General features: G+C 39.2%; 1 protein-coding gene across 11 annotated transcripts in view; it reads right to left on the bottom strand.

The window, feature by feature from the left end:
* The window catches only part of LTBP1 (latent transforming growth factor beta binding protein 1), a 456,087-nt gene that overhangs the window by 195,236 nt on the left and 238,565 nt on the right, over positions 1 to 22,286 (bottom strand). For all 11 annotated transcript variants that reach the window (XM_017870629.1, XM_017870628.1, XM_017870625.1 and 8 more), the window contains 2 exons: positions 20,536 to 20,760; positions 19,075 to 19,349 (listed from right to left, as the gene is read on the bottom strand). In XM_017870629.1, the coding sequence (XP_017726118.1) occupies positions 19,075 to 19,349; positions 20,536 to 20,760 (500 nt within the window). The remainder of the gene's footprint in view (positions 1 to 19,074; positions 19,350 to 20,535; positions 20,761 to 22,286) is intronic.

Genomic DNA, 22,286 nt, shown 5'->3' on the forward strand with positions numbered 1-22,286 from the left:
AGCACACCAACATGGCATAAGTATACATATGTAACAAACCTGCACGTTGTGCACATGTACCCTAGAACTTAAAGTATAATAAAAAAATAAAAAATTAAAAACATAAAATAAAATAAAAATTTGAAGAAAAGACGGTGCATATATAAAAATGTTTTGAATAATATATTTCACAGTGGTTACTTGAAGGGTAGCTGTTAGGAGAAGGGTTTTAATTTTCACTATATATTATTCTATATTTAAAACATTATTTTGTGAATACACTTACCTTTGAATAAAACAAAGAAAAATAAATTAGAGAAAAAAATATATTTTAAGTTTGAATAAAGAAATCTTTCAGAGCCAAAGGGGCAAATAAAACTCGAAATGATGAAGTGATACAGGTTTCAAAAAATACTCGTAGAGATTGTACTGAGGGAAAACATGAAATAAAACAGAAGTCTGATTTGTTGTAACTCTTGCAAGAGTAAATACGACTGTGTTTAGGCAAGAACTGCAACAAGGAAGTGACTCAATGGCTCTACTGGGGAGAGAGATTCCAAAGAGATGGAACGGCTCTAGCTAAGCATACGACCAACCACCAGCTGGGAGAAGAGCCAGTGGCAACAGAGGAGGGTAAAGACAGGGGAAGGCACGTCAATACGAAGGAACAAAGAGTGGGTGTGCAGAGTCAGAGAAGATGTGGAGCTAAACCATGGAGGGTTTTCCAAATTTGAGGTTAGATGTATAGTTGGATGTAAAAATCAACCAGGAAACAGGGGAAAAGAAGCATCATAGTTTCTTTCCTCAAAGCAAAAAAGTTTGTATTGCTTCCAATTAAATAATTAGCATCTTTGAAACAATGGTAAGTACAGAAAGACTGATGAGGACGAAGAGGAGGAAAAGGAGAGAGAAAGAAGTGTTTTCATAAAGGTAAAGTGTTCTATATCTAGTACTTCCCCTGAAATGTAAAAAAGAATTACCAAGATAAAGTATATCATTCACAGGGAGGAAAAGGAAGAAACTATATTGCAGATAAACATGATCAGGAATAATGAGAGGAGAAAAATTTGAAATTAGATGATTAGAGGCCCACTGACTGTACTTCTTCTCAAACAAACAGCAGAAAGGAGTTAAGTTCAGTATGAATAATCTCTTACCTCAACAAATGCTGTCCAGCCACAGTAAAAAGATTTCTGAACACAAAGCAAACTCCCAGATATCTACTTGCCTTGCACCATTAGCACATTATGAACAGGAAGCGGACTTCTCTGCACAGCCACATTCCCCTTGAACTCAGTGAAAAGCAGTGTAAGGATGACCCATAACTGGGTAAATGGCAAGAGGGCAGTTTTGAAAATAGAAAACATTCACATCCTCACTTTACCAATTACCACCTCCATGACTAGAGGCAAAACTCTCAACATCTCTCTGCCTATTTCATCCTCTATAAAATGGAACTCGAGACATCCATTTTTCATGGAGCTCTTGAGTGGAGACAACACATGTGAGACAGACTCTATGTGAGACAGCCATATGGCCAAGCCCCACTGGGCTCTCAATCAGTATTAGATCTCTTCCCCCAGGCTCCTCCTTTAAAAACTTGGGCTTATTTAACAAAAGAGCAATTCATCTAGTAGTTATTCAATATACAATGTCCCAGATTCAACCTACAGACAAGAGATGTACAAAATAAACATGTAAGTTAGATATAGAAATAAAAGAAAAAGATATTCTTAAGATCTTACTAAAAATATTCAGGTTTTCTCAAAAGCGCTCTGGCTAGTAAAGAAATACTCAGTGAATTAATGCTGTGGAGGGCATGTCATTAAATGGATTTCATTTTAATTCTGCTCAAGAAGTACAACATGGTATCACTGAATTCCAATAATTCAACTTGTAAATATTGACGTTCAAGCGGCAGGTGATTTCGCTTTGGGGACATCACGATCCTGCTTGTCATGGTACCATGTTTTGGTGCCAGAGAACCAAGACCATGAAGCAACACAGTGGAGCTCACTGTGCTCCTTCCCCTCAAGGATCCATGGCCCAATCACAAAACACCACATAGCATGCGACTCTCTAAGTAAGTCAGGTCCCAGAGAATATAGCTGTCCTTTCAGGTTGAGATAGCAATGGTTTCTTGTAAATCCTCCATCCCTAGAGGAAATGGCCTAAGAGCCAGCGTGCAATAGTAGAAAGACTGGCTGGGCACGGTGGCTCACACCTGTAATCCCAGCACTTTGGGAGGCCAAGGCAGATGGGTCACTTGAGGTCAAGAGTTTGAAACCAGCCTGGCCAATGTGGTTAAACCCAGTCTCTACTAAAAACACACAAAAAATAGCCAAGCTTGGTGGTGGGCACCTGTAGTCCCAGCTACTTGGGAGGCTAAGGCAGGAGAATTGCTTGAACCTGGGAGGTGGAGCTTGCAGTTAGCCAAGATCGTGCCACTGCACTCCAGCCTGGGAGACAGAGCAAGACTCTGCTTCAAAAAAAAAAACAAAACAAAAAACAAAAGTAGAAAGACTGGACTAGACACTAAAAAGCTTCAGTCTTACTTCCCACCTCCCACAAACTCAACTGCAAACTGATTTACCTCTCTGGATGTTAGCTGCATCACCCATAAAATTGTAAGGACAGACTATTTGCTAATACTCATTTAAGTGCCCAAGTTCTATGACTTTATGAAAGCTCCAGGGCAGGGCTGAGGGCAGCCAAGGAGCTATGGTGGCAAGGTTGCCTGTGGCAGGGCAATCCTATGAAAGTCAGTGTTCCTCAGGTGCCCCCTGCCTGCCAGGTTGATACATTAGATTCCATGCTGCCACAGCCTGCCTGGTTGTATCCTCATACCCTGACCTGGGTCAACCTAATCAAGGATAACCATAATAACGGGCTGCCTTTTCCTTACCCTACCTCACGCCAGCCCTTTCCTACTAACCTGTACACACAAAGGGCAGCTCTAACCTTCCTGAGAACCGTTACGGCTCTTAAATGGCTCGATTCTAGATTATATTGGGTAGCTATAATGAATGATATAATTATCAATAGGCAAGATCTCAGAAATGATTCCAGATGGTCATGGAAATGTAGACCTTGGGTGTACTGGGCTGTGACCATTATAAAGTCACATTATAATCCATCAACCCACACTGCACAGGTATGTCCCATAAATTATTCCACCCATGCAGGTGCCATCCTCACCTCCATCCACATTCAGAAGCACATTACTCTAACATTCTGGCACAAAGCCTTGGGGTATTCTAGTAAACGAAAGCTACACCATCAATACTATGAATCTGGGTAAGGAATGTTAATCCTTTATTTTATTTATTTATTTTTTTTGAAATCTTGAACTTCTTTTCATAAGAATCAGAATCAAGTGCCCTACAGGAAAAGTACTGACTGTATGTAACAGGTTGGAGTAACCAAAACTTGGTCTTTCCTCTTCTTTGCTCCTGTTAAACTGTCTTTTCACTATGATATAAACACATCTCCACTCTGGAAAAGTGACTCTTGACAATGTTCTGAGCAAAATGGTGTTCTTCTAGCCCCTGAATCAACTATGGCTCCAAATTAAACTAGAAAGCCTCATGAACACTCTTTAGTATCCCAGCACTAGATCATTAAATATGCTTATTTCTATGCATCGAAAAGTAAAAAGTTCTAAATCTCTAACCCCTATCGCTAATGCAACTAGAGCAACATATTTGATCAACTTGTTCTGAGGGTCGTTGTCACAAAGAGCAGTGTACGATGCAGAACTGGCTGGGTAACAGGCATTGTCTCATAAGAAGAGGAAAATGCATAAATACTTCCAGATTTTCTAAGAGAACTTGTAAAAAAAATTTGCTTTGGCTTGAGCAGAACATTCTTTATAGGCAAAGATTTTTTCTTTCTTTTTTTTTTAAGTCCACTCAGCTTTCTTTTATTAGAGTAATTAAAACAACGTTAGGCATTTGGGGGACGTGATACAACTATAATCCTCTGATATTTCAGGCTATTGATTTTACAAAGTATCTACTGTGACTAGAGCATTAACTGCTGGAAATGTATCCACATCGATTTCTGACAGTGTATTTGTTTAAAACCTGCTGAAGCCAAACCATGGGCTTCAAGAAATTCCAGACAACTACTTCAGTTTATGAAATGGTATTTTTAAAGTTACACTAAGGCAAAAATGGTTTTAAAGTAACATATGAAGGAAAAAAAGAAAACCTCTTCAGCATGAAACTTATGATTCTACTTGACATCTTTTCTAAAGAAAAGATAAAATCTGAGCTGCCTATTTTATCCACCTCTACAATGATTTGAACATTTCAACAGTCACGTCTTCTTCCAGGCTGTGATATGTGTGTTTTGCTCTTCAGTTACAAAAAGAAAATTTAAGTACAGTATTGTCATGATTCTATTCTGACACCATAATTCCTGTTACCCTTTCCTTGGGGCAAAACAACACAAATCACATCATAAACCCTAGTACTAGATGGGGAGTAGATCAGATTTATTTTAAGTTTGATTACCAGGAATGTGTCTAAAAAGAAAGACTCATGTTGAGAGAGGGAATAAAGACATGCATACAGGCATGATTACGACACAGCAACCTGAACACCTCTCAAAATCATGAACATAAATGCCTATCTCCTCCAATCTTCTTTCTTTCTTTCTTTCTTTTTTTTTTTGAGATGGAGTCTCGCTCTGTCGCCCAGGCTGGAGTGCAGTGGCCGGATCTCAGTTCGCTGCAAGCTCCACCTCCTGGGTTCACGCCATTCTCCTGCCTCAGCCTCCTGAGTACCTGGGACTACAGGCGCTCACCACCATGCCCGGCTAATTTTTTGTATTTTTAGCAGAGACGGGGTTTCACCATGTTAGCCAGGATGGTCTCGATCTCCTGACTGCCTTGGCCTCCCAAAGTGCTGGGATTACAGGCATGAGCCACCACGCCTGGCCTCCAACACTTACTTCTACAACCATATTGAGATAAATCTTCTGTATTAAGCTTCAAGTCTATATAGAGATAATGAAAGGAACCAGAAACATTTTAGGCCTCATAGCACTACATGAAATTATAATGCATGCCTCATTTGGTTAAGCTTTCCATTTTTTCTGTGTCTCTTCCAAGTACACAGAACTCAAAACTAATAATTACCTGTGGTTTGGTTGCAAGTCATGTAGAAAAACTGAAAGCCACAAATAACACTAACAGGTTCATTTAGATCCCCGGGTGCAGGGAACCATGTCTGTCTTGCCCACTGCCCTGACTCTTCTGGCAGAAACATCCATTGTTCCCCAAAGAGCCACTTGTTTCCCCACATTTGCCAGCTCCAAAACTATCTGTTGGATTGCCATAACAAAATACCGTAGACTGGGTGGTTTAAACAATAGATTTTTTTTTTTTATTTCCTCACAGTTCTGGAGGCTGGAAACCCAAGATTATGGTACCAACATGGTGGATTTTTGGTGAGGCCCCTCCTCCTAGCTCGTGGGTGGCCGCCATCTGGCTGTGTGCTCACATGGACTCTTCTTTGTGCAAGTGTGTGGGGAAAGCAACAGAGAGGTCAAGCTCACCGGTCCTATCACATCAGGGCCCTGCCCTTGTGATCTCACTTAACCTTAGTTATCTCCTTTTAGGCTCTGTCTCCAAATACAGTCACACTGGGGTGTGGGGCTTCAACATATGAATTTGGGGATGGGAGGCATAATTCCATCCATAGCACTAACAGGTATGGCCATGGGACTCATTCTGAACAGGGGACAATGGGAAAGATAATGAGTGTGGTCCTTCGCAGAACCTCTTGTTCTCTGTTGTAGGAATTAAGGAAGCCATATATTCTGGATAACATGGCAGTAACATGATGGAACCACCATCAACCCAAGTCCCTGAAATATACAGAGCAGAGTCCTCTGCTCACCTATAAGATGTCTAACGCGCACAAAATGTAAACTTTGTTACGCTAATGTGTTACTGAAGCACAACCTAGACTAACCTAATATATTTACCCACAATTCATCTGTGCCTAGTTCTGAGATCAATTCATAAGTGATCCTGGCCTTATAAAAAGTGCACGCTGTGAGAAAGAGAAACGAGGTACAAAAGCAACAACTTTAAAATATTTAAATTCAAAACTGTCTGGTTAGATTCTAAATGCAATAAAGATTTAAGGAACAGAGAGAAGTGTGGGTTGAAGAAGTACTGAAAAGCTTTTCGGAGAAACTGATACTAGAGAGGAGTCTCTCAAGTCAGTAGGATTTGAGAGACCAGTATAGTTATTCATTCACTCTATTTGACATTGATCTGTCCATATGGCCTGTGCATATGTCAGCACCAGTGGTGTCTAAGATTGCAGAAAAGAGCAAAGATGTAGAAATCATCACAGAGCATTGGAGGGCTCAAAGACACCTTGATAGTCTCCTTAGCCGATCCAGTTATTTGAAAAATGAAGAAACTGAGGGTCCAAGATATGATGAGTTTGCTAAAATGGAAAGAAAGCTATCCTCTTGGAAATACCAACACAAGCTAGTCCCAATCTATGAGCCTCAAATTTCACATAAATAAATGGGAGATATAATTATCTGCTTTTTCTGTCTCACCTGATTGTTTTGAAGGTCAAATCAGCTATTCGTTTTATAAAAATGTATTGTCTTACAAATAGGCTTGCCCCATGGCCAGGTGTGGTGGCACACACCTGTACTCTTAGCTACTTGGGAGGCTGAGGCAGGAGGATCACTTAAGCCCGAGAGTTTGAAGTTGCAGCATGCTATGATCCTGCCACTGCACTCCAGCTTGGGCAACAAAGTGAGACTTTATCTCTTAAAAAAAGAAAAAGGAAAAGAAAAAAAAAGAAGCTTACCTCGAAGTCACAGAATATTAAAACCATATTCTTTAACAACTCCGTTAGAGCTTGCACATTCTACACCAGTCTTCTGCAAAGTGGTCATCTTGGAGGCATTGCTCTCTTTGTTTAAAATATTTACAAATATTCAAAATATTTTGAATTTTAGAATTTTCTTCAAGGCTAGAGACATACTTTAAATACTCAATGGTCACAAGTCTTGTTCAGATGTGTCCAAGCTGTTTGCACAATGGCAGTGTCACTAGAGTAAATGCACAGTCTCATAAAGTGACGTTGTTGAAATAGAACATTCAATTCTATATATGAATTATTTTATTTAAAAAAGAAGACAGAAGAGGAGAAAAAATTGGAAGGATGAGAAAGGAAAAAACAATACTATCATTGTCTTAGAGAAGGTTCAGGAAAGAGTTTTGTCCTCTTCAATATACGGGGAAAAAAAATTTGTTGTTTTTCTTGCTACAACTTTATGGGGCAGATTTTAGCGGACTGATTTTTTTAGTAAACCAGTTGATTCCTCTTCATTTTAGCAAATCTCAATTCTGAGGGATAGCACAGAGCCACATCAGACCATCAGAGCCTAGAAATACCAGCCATAAATCCTAAAACCATCTCTTATAATGTATAGAGCCAAAATCAACCATCAATTCAAGCCATCATCTCTTAAAACTATTTTCAACATGCTCAGAACTGTCATCTTCAAACACAGTGATCATAAAATCTTACCACTTTGCCAATATCAGAAGTAGCTCAGCATGCTTCTACTCTGAGCTGCTCCATAATTATTATTTTCAATGCTTAATCCTATGTAGAAACAGGAGTCTAATTATTAATAGGTATATTATTTTAGTGAGCCCTAGAGGTATAAAATATGGTAATTTGATATTCCATGTCATGATAAAGGCATTTTTATTGCCCATAAAATGGAAAAAAAAAAAAAAAAAAAAAGTCTTTGAGAGGAGGGGCTTAGGGAGAACCAATGAAGAAACACAGATTTGCTTCTCTTAAACAGGTCAGGCATTTTCATTGCCAATAAAATGAAAAGAAAAAGTCTGAGAGGAGGGGCTTAGGGAGAGCCAATGAAGAAACACAGGCTTGCTTTTCTTAAACAGGTCAGGGCAGCTGGACACTTAAAGCTGACAGCTTCTTTGGTTCCCAGAGACATCTGCCTGGGTAAAGACTGGATACTGGGCCGCACGAAGGGTAACGTCTGGGTCACAACCCATTCTCTGAAGTTCTAAGAATCTATATTTTGATTATCCTAATGTCCCAGCCCTACATTCTCAATCCAAGTAAAACGAGCAGTTCTCCTCTCCACTGGCAGGAGCCCAATGACATGCAGACATGTTCTCTCTCACATGCGGTGTTTTTCCTCTTTGGATCTTACCCCTGTCTTTACTGATCTTTCTTGACTCCAGGCTAGAGGGCCCCTGCATGAAAGTCAATCTGGCAGAGGTTGCTGGAACAAGACCAGCAAACATTTAAGAATTCCAGCACCTATCACTGAGGTGTGCAGGACACCTTCGGTGATACCTTCAGCTGTTGACGCAGGTAAGTTTTGGCACGGATGGCTACAGAGAGCAGCCATTTTAGAGGCACAAGAGACAACCAGATTCACTAACACTCAATTAAATATTTCTTAGATTATGCCAAAGGAGTACTTGAGTGGGACACTGAAGAAAAGCCCAGATGGCATAGGAAGTGCCTGGTGTTAATGACTTATTCCACCTCAAGAAAGCCAAACTTCAGTAAATGCAATCAGCACACACTCCAACTGAGCTCTCTGCTCAGCAAAAAGACAGATGTCTAGTAGCCTCAGCCTCACCTTCCCCAGCCACTGCCCAGCAGCTCCTCCAAAAGTAGGCAGGCCACTGCACTGGTCCAAGATCACCTGGGAGGGCCCTATCCATAAGGGCGTGTGGCCTCAGGCAATGGGGTAGAAGAAAGAGCCACAATTCACCTCTGCCCTCTGCTGACCCAGCCTGGCTCACTCAGCTCCCCTTCCACACAAGGGAGACTGCATAAATAAGATGCTTTATAACCATTTTTTTTTCTTTAGACTTCTAATATATTTACATAGTTTATGGACTCAGTTTAGAGAATAACCAGTGTGAAAAGTGTTACAATAATTCTGGCATTACTCTGCCAGGATCAAACTAGGTTTTTGTTTTTGTTTTTTTAAATCATAGATTTAGGCTTCATCCCAGTAATATTCGGGTTGTCAGGACAGAAGAGATACTGTGGAAATTCAAGAGCGGGTTTCTGAGCAGAACTCAATGTCTCAGCTCCCCTAAATGAACACCATTTCTCACCTCTGAGAAAAGATTTCCAAAGTGCCTATCTCATCTGCATCTACCCAACATCTACCCATCTTTTTTCTCCCATGTGGAGTTGGCAGGCATCACATCTATTTCCCCAGCTTCTTATCGGCTTTTGTCCAGTGGAAACCAAGAAATATTTTCTTTATTCAAAGTCCTGCTGACAAAAGTATTGAAACTCTTTAAAAAAAAAAAAAAAAGTAACTTTCTAGCCATGCATTAGGATACTTTCCACCTCAATGAGCTCATATTTCCTGTAAAATTTCTCTCATTAACTTTATTTTTTTTTTCTAAAGTTTTTTAAAACAAAAGCTAAGTATATCCATTTGGCCCTTTAGAATCGGGGCGTGTGTGTGTGTATGTGTGTGTTCCAGTGCTAAGCTTAGAGCTTAGGATGTACTGAAGCGCATCTGCCAAAAGAGACCTATCTTCAATTAAATAATCTTTTCTCCAATGGCCCATTCCTTTTCCATTTTTCCTGTCCAAAGAGAAGCATGCTGGAACAACTTCTGGCATCTCTAATAAACTCCCACAACAGTTCTTTGTCACTTTAACCCAATTTGCCGCTACCTTTATTATTTATATGACTATAAATTAAAGGAAATAAATAAAGAAGTTTTTTCCAATGATATCAGGATTCCTACATTCAAGCTACCAGTCCTTCTCCCTTTCTTCCCTAATCCCAACATAAAAGTTTATTTCTTCGTAGAATATGTATTAAAGACCTTAATCTTAAAGTTCTGTTTTTTATGGCGTTTTAAAATCTTTTTCAAGAGTTTTATAGTTGCAAACTATAAAAGTGGGTTCATGTGTTATCTGATCATCTTTACCTGTGTTAGAGTGCTGTACTTAAAACATATTCTGTATAAATCAATTAACTCAGGTATTTACACGTGAAATTTTCTGCTCTTTCAGCATTTTGAAATAGGAAATCTTGAAGCACCTGAATTTTCTGTCTCCCCCTATAATGCCTCTGTCTGGTTACGCAGCAGGTTCCTGGGTTCAACAAAGAGCACAGGCTTGTGCAGCCAGGCAATGGGCAGGTTCAGCATGGAAGCTGGACCCCGAACTCTACATTGCAATTCTAAATGCTTCCCATACAAGGCCTTTTCATACCATCTGGCATAACTAGGTCACTAAGTGTTTGTGTCCAGCAATTGGGCAATCAATAAAACATGTTTGAAGCAATCAAAAAGTCAGATGCAAAATAAGCTTTGAATTTAGGTCACTGTTAAGAGAACCAATTTAAAAACAAAGGATACCCTTATACAATCTTATACAATTGATTTTATGTAAAAAAGATAAATATATTTAATGTTCCTATGATGCAAAGACAGATTGGAGGGGTATTTTCTGAAACTTGGCCTCTCCTCAGAGATGATAACTACCATGGAAATGTTTGGGTTTTAAGCCTGTGAAAACATGAGATTACCCTGAAGTGGCTGGTAATTGTAACCACTGGAGTTATAATTCCAACAGTCAGTGAGCAAACTCTTGCAAATGTTTCCAAATATATGTAGACTACCACAATTTACTCCAGGTAGCAAAGAAAACTAACTCTGCCAAAATTAGGACCTGCCAACTGCTTCATACTTGATTTATATTCAAGAAAACCATTCCTGTCTGTCACCCTATATATAGTTCTATTAGACTAATTTCTGTTCTTTGAATATAGGAGATTTAGTGATGCCTATAGAGACTGACTGTATAGACAGCCTGATCCACATAAAAATCAATGATTTATTTGATTGTTAAACATATTTTAGAACTCTGAAATATTAAACGTAACTTTTACAAAACAAAACAATAGAAATGTTTTTTTTTCCCTATAGGTTGGCATTCTCCGTCAAGGTGAGAAAACACTATAGAAACCTTTAACTCCATTATTCCTGCTCTTTTCTCATTATAATGCAATCCAAAGAAATGTCCTCTGTGGTCATAAATTTAACTATCATCAGCAAATCTATTCACTGATCACTGAATTTTCTCCATTAATTCTCTATCATTCCATCTCTAAAACAGCCTGGACTTCCTGACTGATAATTAAGAGTACACCCTTCCTAATATTAATCAAGGATGAGGCTGCTTGTAACAAAGATATTATTGCTCATCTCCTCACAATCCTCCCTGCTAAGGGTCAGGTAATTCTAGTGAGGATTTATTTAGCTGATTTGTGAAGCAAGAAAATTCAGAATAGTCCCTTTCTTCATGATCTTTGTCTTTACAACAGCCTGTAAACGCAATCCTGATGCTTGATTCTTCACAAAATCCCCTATAGTCATCTCCTTTATTTTCAACTTGACTTCTTAGATTGGCCCTTGGTCATTTCACAAGGTCAATTTCTCTTCCTTGGCCTCAGGTCACCTCATACCTACCCAACACCTCTGTTAAACAGTTAAAAACTTTAAGTTTGTTTCTAAAAAGTCTCTAAATGTATGACAGCGAAAGCTTTTAAATTCAGCTTTAAAATATACTATTCTAAGTCTAGGAAATTTTAACATTTTCCCCCTTCTTTCTAAAAAATTTTCAAATACACTGAGATATTCAAAGGATAACACAATGAACACCTATCTGCAAATGAACCGCTCAAGAATCAAGTTTGTGCTACTTGTGTGTAAAATACATCTGAAATTACAGGCAATACCTCAGATATGTTGCGGGTTCAGTTCCTGACCACTGCAATGAAGTGACTATCACAATAAACTCAGTCACATGAATTTGTTGGTTTCCCAGTGTAAATAAAAGTCATGTTTTCACTATACTGTCATCTATTAAGTTTGCAATTGCGCTATGTCTTAAAGTACATACCTTAATTTTAAAACACTTTATTGCTTTAAAAATGCTAATAACCATCTGAGCCTTCTGCGAGTCATAACCTTCTTGCCGGTGGAGGGTCTTGCCTTGATGTTGATGACTGTCAACCAATCAGGATGGGGGTTCCTGAGGGTTGCGGTGGCTGTGGCAATTTCTTAAAACAGACAACAATGAAGTCTGCAGCTTTGCCTGACTCTTCCTTTTACTAAATATTTCTCTGTAGCAAGTGATACTGTTTGATAGCATTTGACCCATGCTAGAACTTTCAAAATGAGTCAGTCCTCTTAAACCCCGCTAATGCTTTATCAATTAAATTTATAGCATATTCTAAATCCATTGTTGTCATTTCACAATGTTCACAGCATCTACACCAGGAGTCGATTTCATCTCACAAAACCACTTTTTTTGCTCATTCGTAAGCAACAGTTCCTCATCCATTCAAGTCTGAACATGAGATTGCAGCAGTTTGGTCATATCTTCGGGATCCACTTCTAACTTGAGTTCTCTTGCTATTTCCACCACATCTGTAGTGACTTCCTCCACTGAAATCCTGTATCCCTCAAAGTCATTTATAAGGGTTGACTTTGACTTTTTGCAGTATCTAATTTAATTAAATATCTTTATTGCTGATATTTTGACCTCCTCATATGTATCATGAATGTTCCTAATGGCATCTAGAATGGCAAACACTTTCCAGAAACCTTTTTATTTCTTTTGCCCAGATCCACCAGAGGAATCATGATCTATGGCAGTGATAGCCTTAAAAAATATATTTCTTAAATAATAAGACTTAAAAGTCAAAATGACTCCTTGATCTATGGGCTACAGAATGGGTGTTGTGATTGCAGGCATGAAAACAACACTCATCTTTTTGTACATCTCTATCAGAGCTCTTGAGTGGCCAGGTACACTGTCAATGAGCAGTAATGTTTTGAAAGGAATCTTTTTTTCCAAGCAGCAGGTCTCAACAGTGGTCTTAAAATCTTTAGTAAACCATGCTGCAAACGCATGTGCTGTCATCCAGGCTTTGCTGTTCCCTTTATACAGCACAGTTCTTAAGGGCCCTAGAATTTTCAGAATAGCCTATGAGCATTGGCTGCAACTTAAAGTCACCAGCTGCATTAGCCCCTAACGAGAGAGCCAGCCTGTCCTCTGAAGCCAAGCAATGACTTTCTCTCTAGCTATGAAAGTCCTAGATGGCATCTTCTTCCAGTATAAGGCTGCGTAGTATAGCCACCTTTATCAATGACCTTCTGGACAACTTGCTGCAGCTTCTGCATCAGCACTTGCTGCTTCACCTTGTACTTTTGCGGTATGCAGATAGCTTCTTTCTTTAAACCTCATGAACCAACCATTACTAGTTTCAGATTCTTCTTCTGCAACTTCCTCACCTCTCCAAGTCTTCAGAGAATTGAAGAGAGTTAGGACCTTGCTCTGGATTAAGCTTCGGCTGAAGGGAATGTTGGTGGTTCTAGAACTCTCTCAAACATTCTCCGTATTAGCAACAAGGTGGTTTTACTTTCTTATCATTCATGTACTCTCTGGAGTAGCACTTTTAATTTCCTTCAAGAACTTTTCCTTTGAATTCACAACTTGGCTAACTGAGGCAAAGGCCTAGCTTTTGGCTTATTTTGGCTTTCAACATGCCCTCCTCCCTAAGGTTAATCATTTTTAGCCTCTGATTTAAAATCAGAGATGTGGCCAGGCTCGGTGGCTCAGGCCTGTAGTCCCAGCACTTTGGGAGGCCGAGGAGGGTGTATCACGAGGTCAGGAGATCAAGACCATCCTGGCTAACATGGTGAAACTCCATCTCTACTAAAAATACAAAAATTAGCCAGGCGTGGTGGCAGGCACCTGTTTTGCTAGCTACTCAGGAGGCTGAGGCAGGAGAATGGCATGAACCCGGGAGGCAGAGCTTGCAGTGAGCTGAGATTGTGCCACTGCACTCCAGCCTGGGCGACAGAGCAAGATTCTGTCTCAAAAAATAAATAGATAAATAAATAAATAAAGTGAGAGATGTGTGACTCTTCCACTTGAACACTTAAAGGCCATTGTAGTATTATTAATGAGCCTAATTTCAATATTGTTATGTTTCAGCCAATAGGGATGCCTGAAGAGAGGGAGAGAGATGGGGGAATGGCCAGTTGGTAGAGCAGTCAGAGAATACACATTTATCAATTAAGTTTGCCATCTTATATGGGTGTGCTTTGTGATGCCCCGAAACAATTACAATAGTAACAAAAATCATTTATCACACATCTGTGTAACAGATACAACAATGAAAAGGTCTTGAAATATTGCAAAAATTACCAACATGTGCCAGAGACACAAAGTGAGAACCTGCTCTCAGAAAAACTTCCTTGCCAATAAGCAGGGTTGCCATAAGCTTCATTCAATTTGTAAAAGACACAAAGAGCTGAAGTGAGGTGCAATAAAACAAAGTGTGCCTGTAAAGTATGAACATCATGGAATTTCACCCCTAAAACTTTCAGCATTCATCTATTAAGAATAAGGACATTTTCCTGCTGGGTGCAGTGGCTCATGCCTGTAATTCTAGCACTTTGGGAGGCCGAGGCGGGTGGATCACCTGAGGTCAGGAGTTCAAGATCAGCCTGGGCAACACAGTGAAACCCCATCTCTACTAAAAATACAAAAATTAGCTGGGTGTGGTGGTGCACGCCTGTAACTTCAGCTACTCAGGAGGCTGAGGCAGGAGAATCCCTTGAATCAGGGAGGCGGAGGTTGCAGTGAGCTGAGATCACACCACTGCATTCCAGTTTGGGCCACAGAGTGAGACTCTGTCTCAAAACAAACGAAAAAGAATAAAGACATTTTCCTACATAACTGCAATACTATTATCACACATAAGAAAACTAATAATGCCAAAATATCATCTAATGACATTTCCCATGGTCTGAATGTGTTCCCCACAGTTCATGTGTTAGAAACTTAATCCCCTGAAAGCGACAGTGTTAGGAGTACGGGACCTAATAAGAGGGTCTTCCCTCATGAATGCATTAATGGCATTATCTTGGGAGTAGGTTAGTTATCACCAGAGTGGGCTTGTTACAAAAGCAAGTTCAGCCCTGCTTTGCTCTCTCGTGTTCTCTTGTCCTTCTGCTATGGGATGACTTAGTAAGGAGGCCCTGGTCACATGCTGGCACTTTGATATTGAACTTCACAGCCTCTAAAACAGTGAGAAATAAATGTCTTTTCTTTATAGATTACCCAGTCTGTGGCATTCTGTTATAGCAACACAAAATGGACTAAGACAGAGCTCACGTTCAAATTTCCCCAACTATTCCCAAAATCTCTTAGATCTGGCTTTTGTTTTTTTTTTTAATCAAGATTTAATTAAGGTGAATATATTATACTTATTTTTTGTGTCTCTGTAGTCTCTTTCTACAAACATCATCTCACTTTCTTTTACACTGTTGTTTTTTTTTTTTTAAGAAACCAGGCAATAATGCCCTACATTGTAAATGTCTGATTGCTTTTTCTGTCTGAGTGTGATGTTTTTAACTTGTTTCTTTACCCTTGATATTCCCCATAAACTTGTGGTTAAGTCTAAGGGTTTGATTAGATTCAGGTTAGATATATTTGGCAAGAACACTTCATGGGTAATTCTGCAAACTCTATACTGTCTCACAGCAGGAGGCACATAGGTCAGACTGCCCCACTATTAATGATGCTGAGTTGACCATTTGGTCAAAGGGGCTTCCTGACACGCTGACCTTGCCAGCAAGTCATTTATACTGCACTATGCCTCAGATTTAAGAGGCTTAATATCTGCGCAAGAGCCTGCCAAGAATCCCAAGCTATTTTACTTCTCTGATCTCTTCTGACAACTCTTCCTTGCCCATTTCTTGTACGGTTCTCTTTCCTCTGTTTAATTACTCTCCCTTTCTGCTCTGTGAGCTTGGTTTCCTCATCAATCATCCATTTTCCTCTACCATCCAAACAGTTCTGAAATTCTACTCTACAAAGCTTTCCTGAATTTAAACACATTGATCACAGTTCATCTTGAGTTTTCAATCCCATGTTTACTACCTAATTATTAGAATGTGCCACAGAAACAAGGGCTATCTCTGTCAAATTTATTTTGTATATGACCTCTCATAGCAATATATACACATAGATGTTTATTGGTAACTGTTGCATTAAAAGTCTCAATGGTTGACATTTGCAACTAATAAGAGAACTCCACTGAGCAAACAATAGTGAGCATTTATCCACGGTTTTGTTTTTGTTTTTGATTTTCAGCCATTTAAAATCTACCTATAACTCCTGATTATAGCTACATTTGCAAACCAATCACAGCAAGAAAGCACAAATGTTTTCAAACTCCTTTGTAGGATTGTAGGATACACCTAAACACTATTGATTATTTGTCAGTAATGTATTTTTTAAATGCCTGGTTCACCCTAATTGCACAAATTAATTGGGCAGCCTTTGGCATCCAGCAACATTCCTCATGAACAGGAAGACCAATACATATATACTGAGAATGCTTTCCAAAAAATAGGTCTTATTTTGAAGCTGTGTATGAGTGAGTACGCATGCAAAATGAATTAAGAATTGAGATCACTGTCTGGATCTTTTAGACCAAAAGTCAGAGATGTATGCAGATAAGACAAAAGTATTCCGCTGAGTTTTAATTATTTGGGTAATTCCATCAATTAGCCAATTCATTTCAATTGTATACTCTAGGCTTACAAGTCAATAATATCTTTTCATCTTTTCTTGTTAGCAATCACCTAATATTGTACAAGAATAACAAGTTTGTTATGCCTCATTTTCTTGCTTTCTTTCATCTGTGTTCCAACTTGGAAACAGGGAGTAAGGTACTGGGCACACAATTTTTAAAAGATCTGCTTTTTCCTTTCTCCCTGACCAACCTAAGCTGGAATGACTAAACAATGCAAATGGCACCAAATTTGTCCTCCCTCTCCAAGAGCAGTTCAGTGCAAAGCTGTGAAGTGTATAAAGTTTATCTTCAGCCCCACTATCTTTGTCAAAACCTACCCTCAGCATAAACATTGTCTTTACTTTTAAGCTACATTTAAATTGATGGTGTTCCTTCTCCCAAAAGCATTTCCAAAACTGGGGAATGAAAAGCCACGTTAGGTCCCCTGTAGTCGCATTTCAGGTGTCCACAGGCCAATGAGGGCTGTGTTTGTGGGATCGATGCTGTCCGTATCTTACTGAAAGCACATGATATAAAAACAGTCATAGTAGATGGTTGCTTAAGTTTGACTCTATCTTGATAAATATTCTCTAAGCTAATATTTACATAGTTCTATAATATTTGCAAAGCAGGGCTCACAATTACCTTGATTAAAGTCTCATGAGCCCCACGTCTTATCTCTACTTTGCAGATAAGGAAGCTGCTTCCCTCCTACCGAGTGCTGGGCTCACAGCTCTAATCAAGGTCTCACAACTCCACAAGGATGCTCTTTCCACTCCCACATGCTGCCTTCCATTCAGGTCTACAATCTTCCCTCCTTCTCCTAGAAGAAAGGTGACAATCCTACCATTGATTTAGTACCTAAAAGTGTTTCCCAGGTGTCTAAAGCAGTGACAATTAGTTCTATTACCCCCAAGTATTTCACATGCATATATACACACGATATATTTTTAATATTCAAGACATAGCAGAGGAATAATAATAAATGTATCTCATCTAGTCTTCTCATGAGGGGTTTAAACCATAACCAAAAGACAGGAGGGAAACCACAGAACGAAGCCTCCATCATTATCACATAATGGAGTGCAGGAACCAACACTTTTAGGTTATCTTCACCATGCACATTCAATGATGAGTTTTAAAGAAAATTTTGCCTTTCTCTCACTTTATGATATAAATATGGGCCTAAAGTTACACTTCAAGCAACTCCTGCACTATACCTTGCAATTTATGATTTTTTTTTTTCCTTCTTTTGAGACTGAGTCTTGCTCTTGTCACCCAGGCTGGAGTGCAGTGGTGTGATCTCAACTCACTACAACCTCCACCTCCCACGCTCAAGCGATTCTCCTGCCTCAGCCTCCCAAGTAGCTGGGATTACAGGTGCCCGTCACCATGCCTGGCTAATTTTTGCATTTTTAGTATAGATGGGGTTTCATCATGTTGGCCAGGCTGGTCTCAAACTCCTGACCTCAGGTGATCCACCCGCCTCGGCCTCCCAAAATGCTAGGATTACAGGCATGAGCCACCGCACCTGGCCTGAATTTTTATAAGAAAATAAAAGATAACATGAAATATTACTTCCTGTCAAAGATGACATGAATTATCATTGCACAATGAATTCAAAACTCATGAACAAAACTATTGCAAAAGGCAAAAATATTTTCAAGCATCTTTGCAGAATATATATTCTGTACCATATCTCACGCCTGACACATGTTTTATACACAGATCATCCTAACTGAAAAAACAGAAACAGGTAATCATGGACTTCCAGAAACATTTTTGGAAGCCAGGCACGGTAGCTCATGCCTGTAATCCCAGCACTGTGGGAGGACGAGGTAGACAGACCACTTGAGGTCAGGAGTTCGAGACCAGCCTGGCCAACACCATGAAACCCCGTTTCCACTAAAAATAAAAACATTAGCCGAGAGTGGTGGCATGTGCCTGTAATCCCAGCTACTTGAGAGGCTGAGGCAGGAGAATCACTTGAAGCTGGGAGGTGGAGGTTGCAGTGAGCCAAGATTGTGCCACTGCACTCCAACCTGTGCAACAGAGTGAGACTCCAACTCAATCAATCAATCAATCAATCAATCAATAAAGAAATAAATAAATGTATTCTGTACATCAGGGACTGGCAACTTTTTTCTGTAAAAAGACACACAGTAAATATTTTAGGTTCTGCAGACCATGTGTTCTCACTGGAACTATTTAATTCTGCAGTCATAGCATGAAAATGGGCATAGACAATATGTAAATGAATGAGTGTGGCTATGAGTGTGGCAATAAAACTTTATTTACAAAAATATGGCCACGAGTCATAGTTTGTTAAAGCCTTTTTTAAAAACAGCATTTTTATCAAGTCTGGCTTTCTTGTTAAAATGATACCATATCTGTAACACATTACTAAAGCAGGCTTGGTGATGATGCTTACCTGTGACCCAATGGTTTCCTGGAAGCACCGGCCAAGCTGTGTCTTAGCAGCCACGGGGTAGACGTGAGGAATGACCTGCTGGTGGGAGTATGTGGAATGTATGGTCTGGGTCTTCTGGACAGGAAGGCCTTGGTAAGAGACTTGGGATTGGCCTGGTTGAGCTTCTTTTGTCTTCTGGCCTGTTGGGCCATCGATTCTTGAAACCTGATGTATCTGGACGGAGGCCTCAGGCGGATGTTTCACATGGATATTGACTATGTTAGGAGGAAATTTCACTAAAACAGATTGGGAGGAAAATTTGTTAGTCCAGAATAACTAACAGGCAAACCAAAAGTTTTAAAACATGAAAGTAAATTTTATAAACACACATGCACACATATTTATATAATGTGCAGCACTTTGCTGCATAGCCATCAAAATTCTTAAGGGCACATGCAAAATAAAAATTAAGACTGAACTTATATTTTTTAAAATTTGCAATTATAGAGAGAAATTAAAACTTTTAACAGTAACACGTTCATGAGACTAAAATATTCTTTTCCAAAGTCATAAAGCTGTGAAATATATCCTGCTTGTTCTAAGCAGATAAATTTTATCAAATGTTCATCAGAAAGATCAAGCATTTGATTAGTTCTGAATTTCTCATACAATTTCTATTATAAAAATTTTAGGATTTACATTTTCTATTAAAAGAAACCCAATTTTACAAGGCACAATTCTCTTACCCTTAAACAATACAGTACCTGTTATTTTTGTGCTTCTTGTAACATACACACACACAAAATACCAAAATGCATTATTTTTTATCTATAACAAGCTACGTTCTATAGCTTTCAAACGAAAATCTCATCTCCTGATGCAAGGATTCATGTTTTAAAGAATTAGAGCCAGTAAACTTCTATGACCCCCTTTTCAAAAGTGTGCATTTATAAAAATGCCAGGTTTAAAAGGACGAATTTGTCATAGAATTTTTGAGCTCCAAGTGACCTAGTTTACTTTCCTCTACAAATGAACAAATTGAAGTCCAGTGAGGTTAAATGATTGTTTACAACTAAAACCAAGCATTCTTTAATTACGAAGTTCACCAGTAGGTACTGTGCAATCCACTAGCTTATTAATGCTGTAAGGGCCAGAACACTGTCTTGTTCATCTTCCTATTTCCCAGGCCTTGTCAGAACAGTGCCATGCACATTTATTAGCTCTTGGTGGTAACAGTCACTAGAGAAAAATGGGCTCCTTTTTATTTTCTTTTTTCCTAGATACCAATTCTCTATGGCCTAGAAAGAACTGTAGCTACATACCTGGGCCCACATTCTGTCTCTAATGCCATTTCTCAGGCCACAAATCATGTACTCCTTTCTGTTTCAATACCAGGCCTGGCCATCTGCAGATCCTTGACTTCTATGTGGGTTTGGCAGGTTAAAAGAGGTCTGGCAAATGGGCAGAAAGAAAAAAGCTTACCTTTGACTCCTTGCTGGCTAGTCACGGTCAGAGGCAAGGTATGCGTAGAATGGATGACATGCGTCCCTAATGCCTTGCCTGGCTGCTGGGAATGCTGATAAAGTTTAGGCACGCTGGCACCATGGACTGGGATCTGACAAAGTTTTCCTGTGAAATTTGGAGGGCACTGACATTTGTCCCTTGAACTGCACTGGCCACCATTCATGCATGGTAGATGGCAAATTACTGAAAGGGAAAAGAGAAAAAGTGGAGAGTCTGTTAGCCTCTCAGAGGCTAAGGAATGATCAGCCAACAAAACCTGCAAAACACACAGCCCATTATAGGCATCAGAGTCCCATGAACTTTAGAAATGGTAAACAGAGCAGTAAACTCACTATGCCAAAAGTAGTCTCTGTTACTCACTACCTTTTTCTTTCCATCTTAAGTCATTTAACTCTTTAACAGCTTGTAATTATTCTCCCTCCAACAACGGAAAGAAAAGTTCATAGGAAAAGATTAGTATATACAGTAGCCACTCAGGATTATTGTCTATCACCATGCCATTTTAAGTACCATTTTCAATCCATAATTATTTCATTAACTGACTCCCTAGATGATAAACTCCTCAAGAACAAGTGGTATGTATGGCCTGGTAGTGTGTATGGCCTGGTAACCTTAATATCCTTGACACCTAGAAAAATGTCTGGCATACAATGGACATTAAATAAATATTTGCTCACCTCATTCTCCAGGATGTGATTATAACGCATTGCAAGCCTGTATCAAAACATCTTGTGTACCCCATAAATATATATACCTACCATGTACCCACAAAAAATTAAAAATTACATATATTTGCTGAAAGAATAAGCAAAGAAACAAATGACAGTAATAAAAATAGTATTTGTTGAAATTTTCTCTATTTAAGACACTAAATGCTACCCAGAACAAATAAGTAGAATAGTTTGAATCATACTTTACAGGAATTTGCAATCTTGTGTAACAAGATCTCAGTGAAGTCCAAAATTAGTCTGGAATTAACTTATTTAGAATACTGAAAGATAACAGGACAGACTGGGCAAATAATTTTAAGAGGAGTTATAACTCTCGCTATTTTAGCTTATGGTCAACCTCTTTATCACTAATGAATTCTTCCTGTCAGCCTTTAAACATCACGGATTTCCAGTAGCTTAGACAGTATTATAATAAAAGCCCCTCAGCTCCATTTCCTTCGAGCTTCTACCCTCTTTAAATCCTCTCCTCCATAACGAAACTTTCCACCATAATTGCCTGTTGACTTCTCAGTGTGCTACAATCTATCTTGGGCCAGTTTACGTTTTCCCTGCCCCTCCTCTACACAGAAGCTATTCTTACTAGGGTCATGAATGGTTTCCACGTTTCTAAACCCAGTGGATGGATTTCAGTCTTCCCTTGGTTTCCAGGACACCTCACTCACCTGTTTTGCTCCTTCCTCCTGCCTATTCCATCTTAACATTCTTTGCAGACTCTGTTCTCTTTACTTGTTCTTTATATACTGATGTGTGTTAAGGTTTGGTCTTGAAGTCTTCTTCACTGACTCTACACACTCTTTCTCTATGATTTCATCCTATCATATACTGATGTCACCCAAATTTTTATTTCCTGGTCAAAGCTTTCTTCCAAGCTTCAAACTGTCTACAACTATATGTCACCATGCACATATTTCATAGGCACCTCAAATTCACAATGTCCAAAATTGAACTCATTGTCTTCCCTCCAATACCTCCATCCAC

This window comes from Rhinopithecus bieti, unplaced genomic scaffold, assembly GCF_001698545.2.
Source record: "Rhinopithecus bieti isolate Rb0 unplaced genomic scaffold, ASM169854v2 scaffold_5341, whole genome shotgun sequence".
NCBI classification, from domain to species: Eukaryota; Metazoa; Chordata; class Mammalia; order Primates; family Cercopithecidae; genus Rhinopithecus; species Rhinopithecus bieti.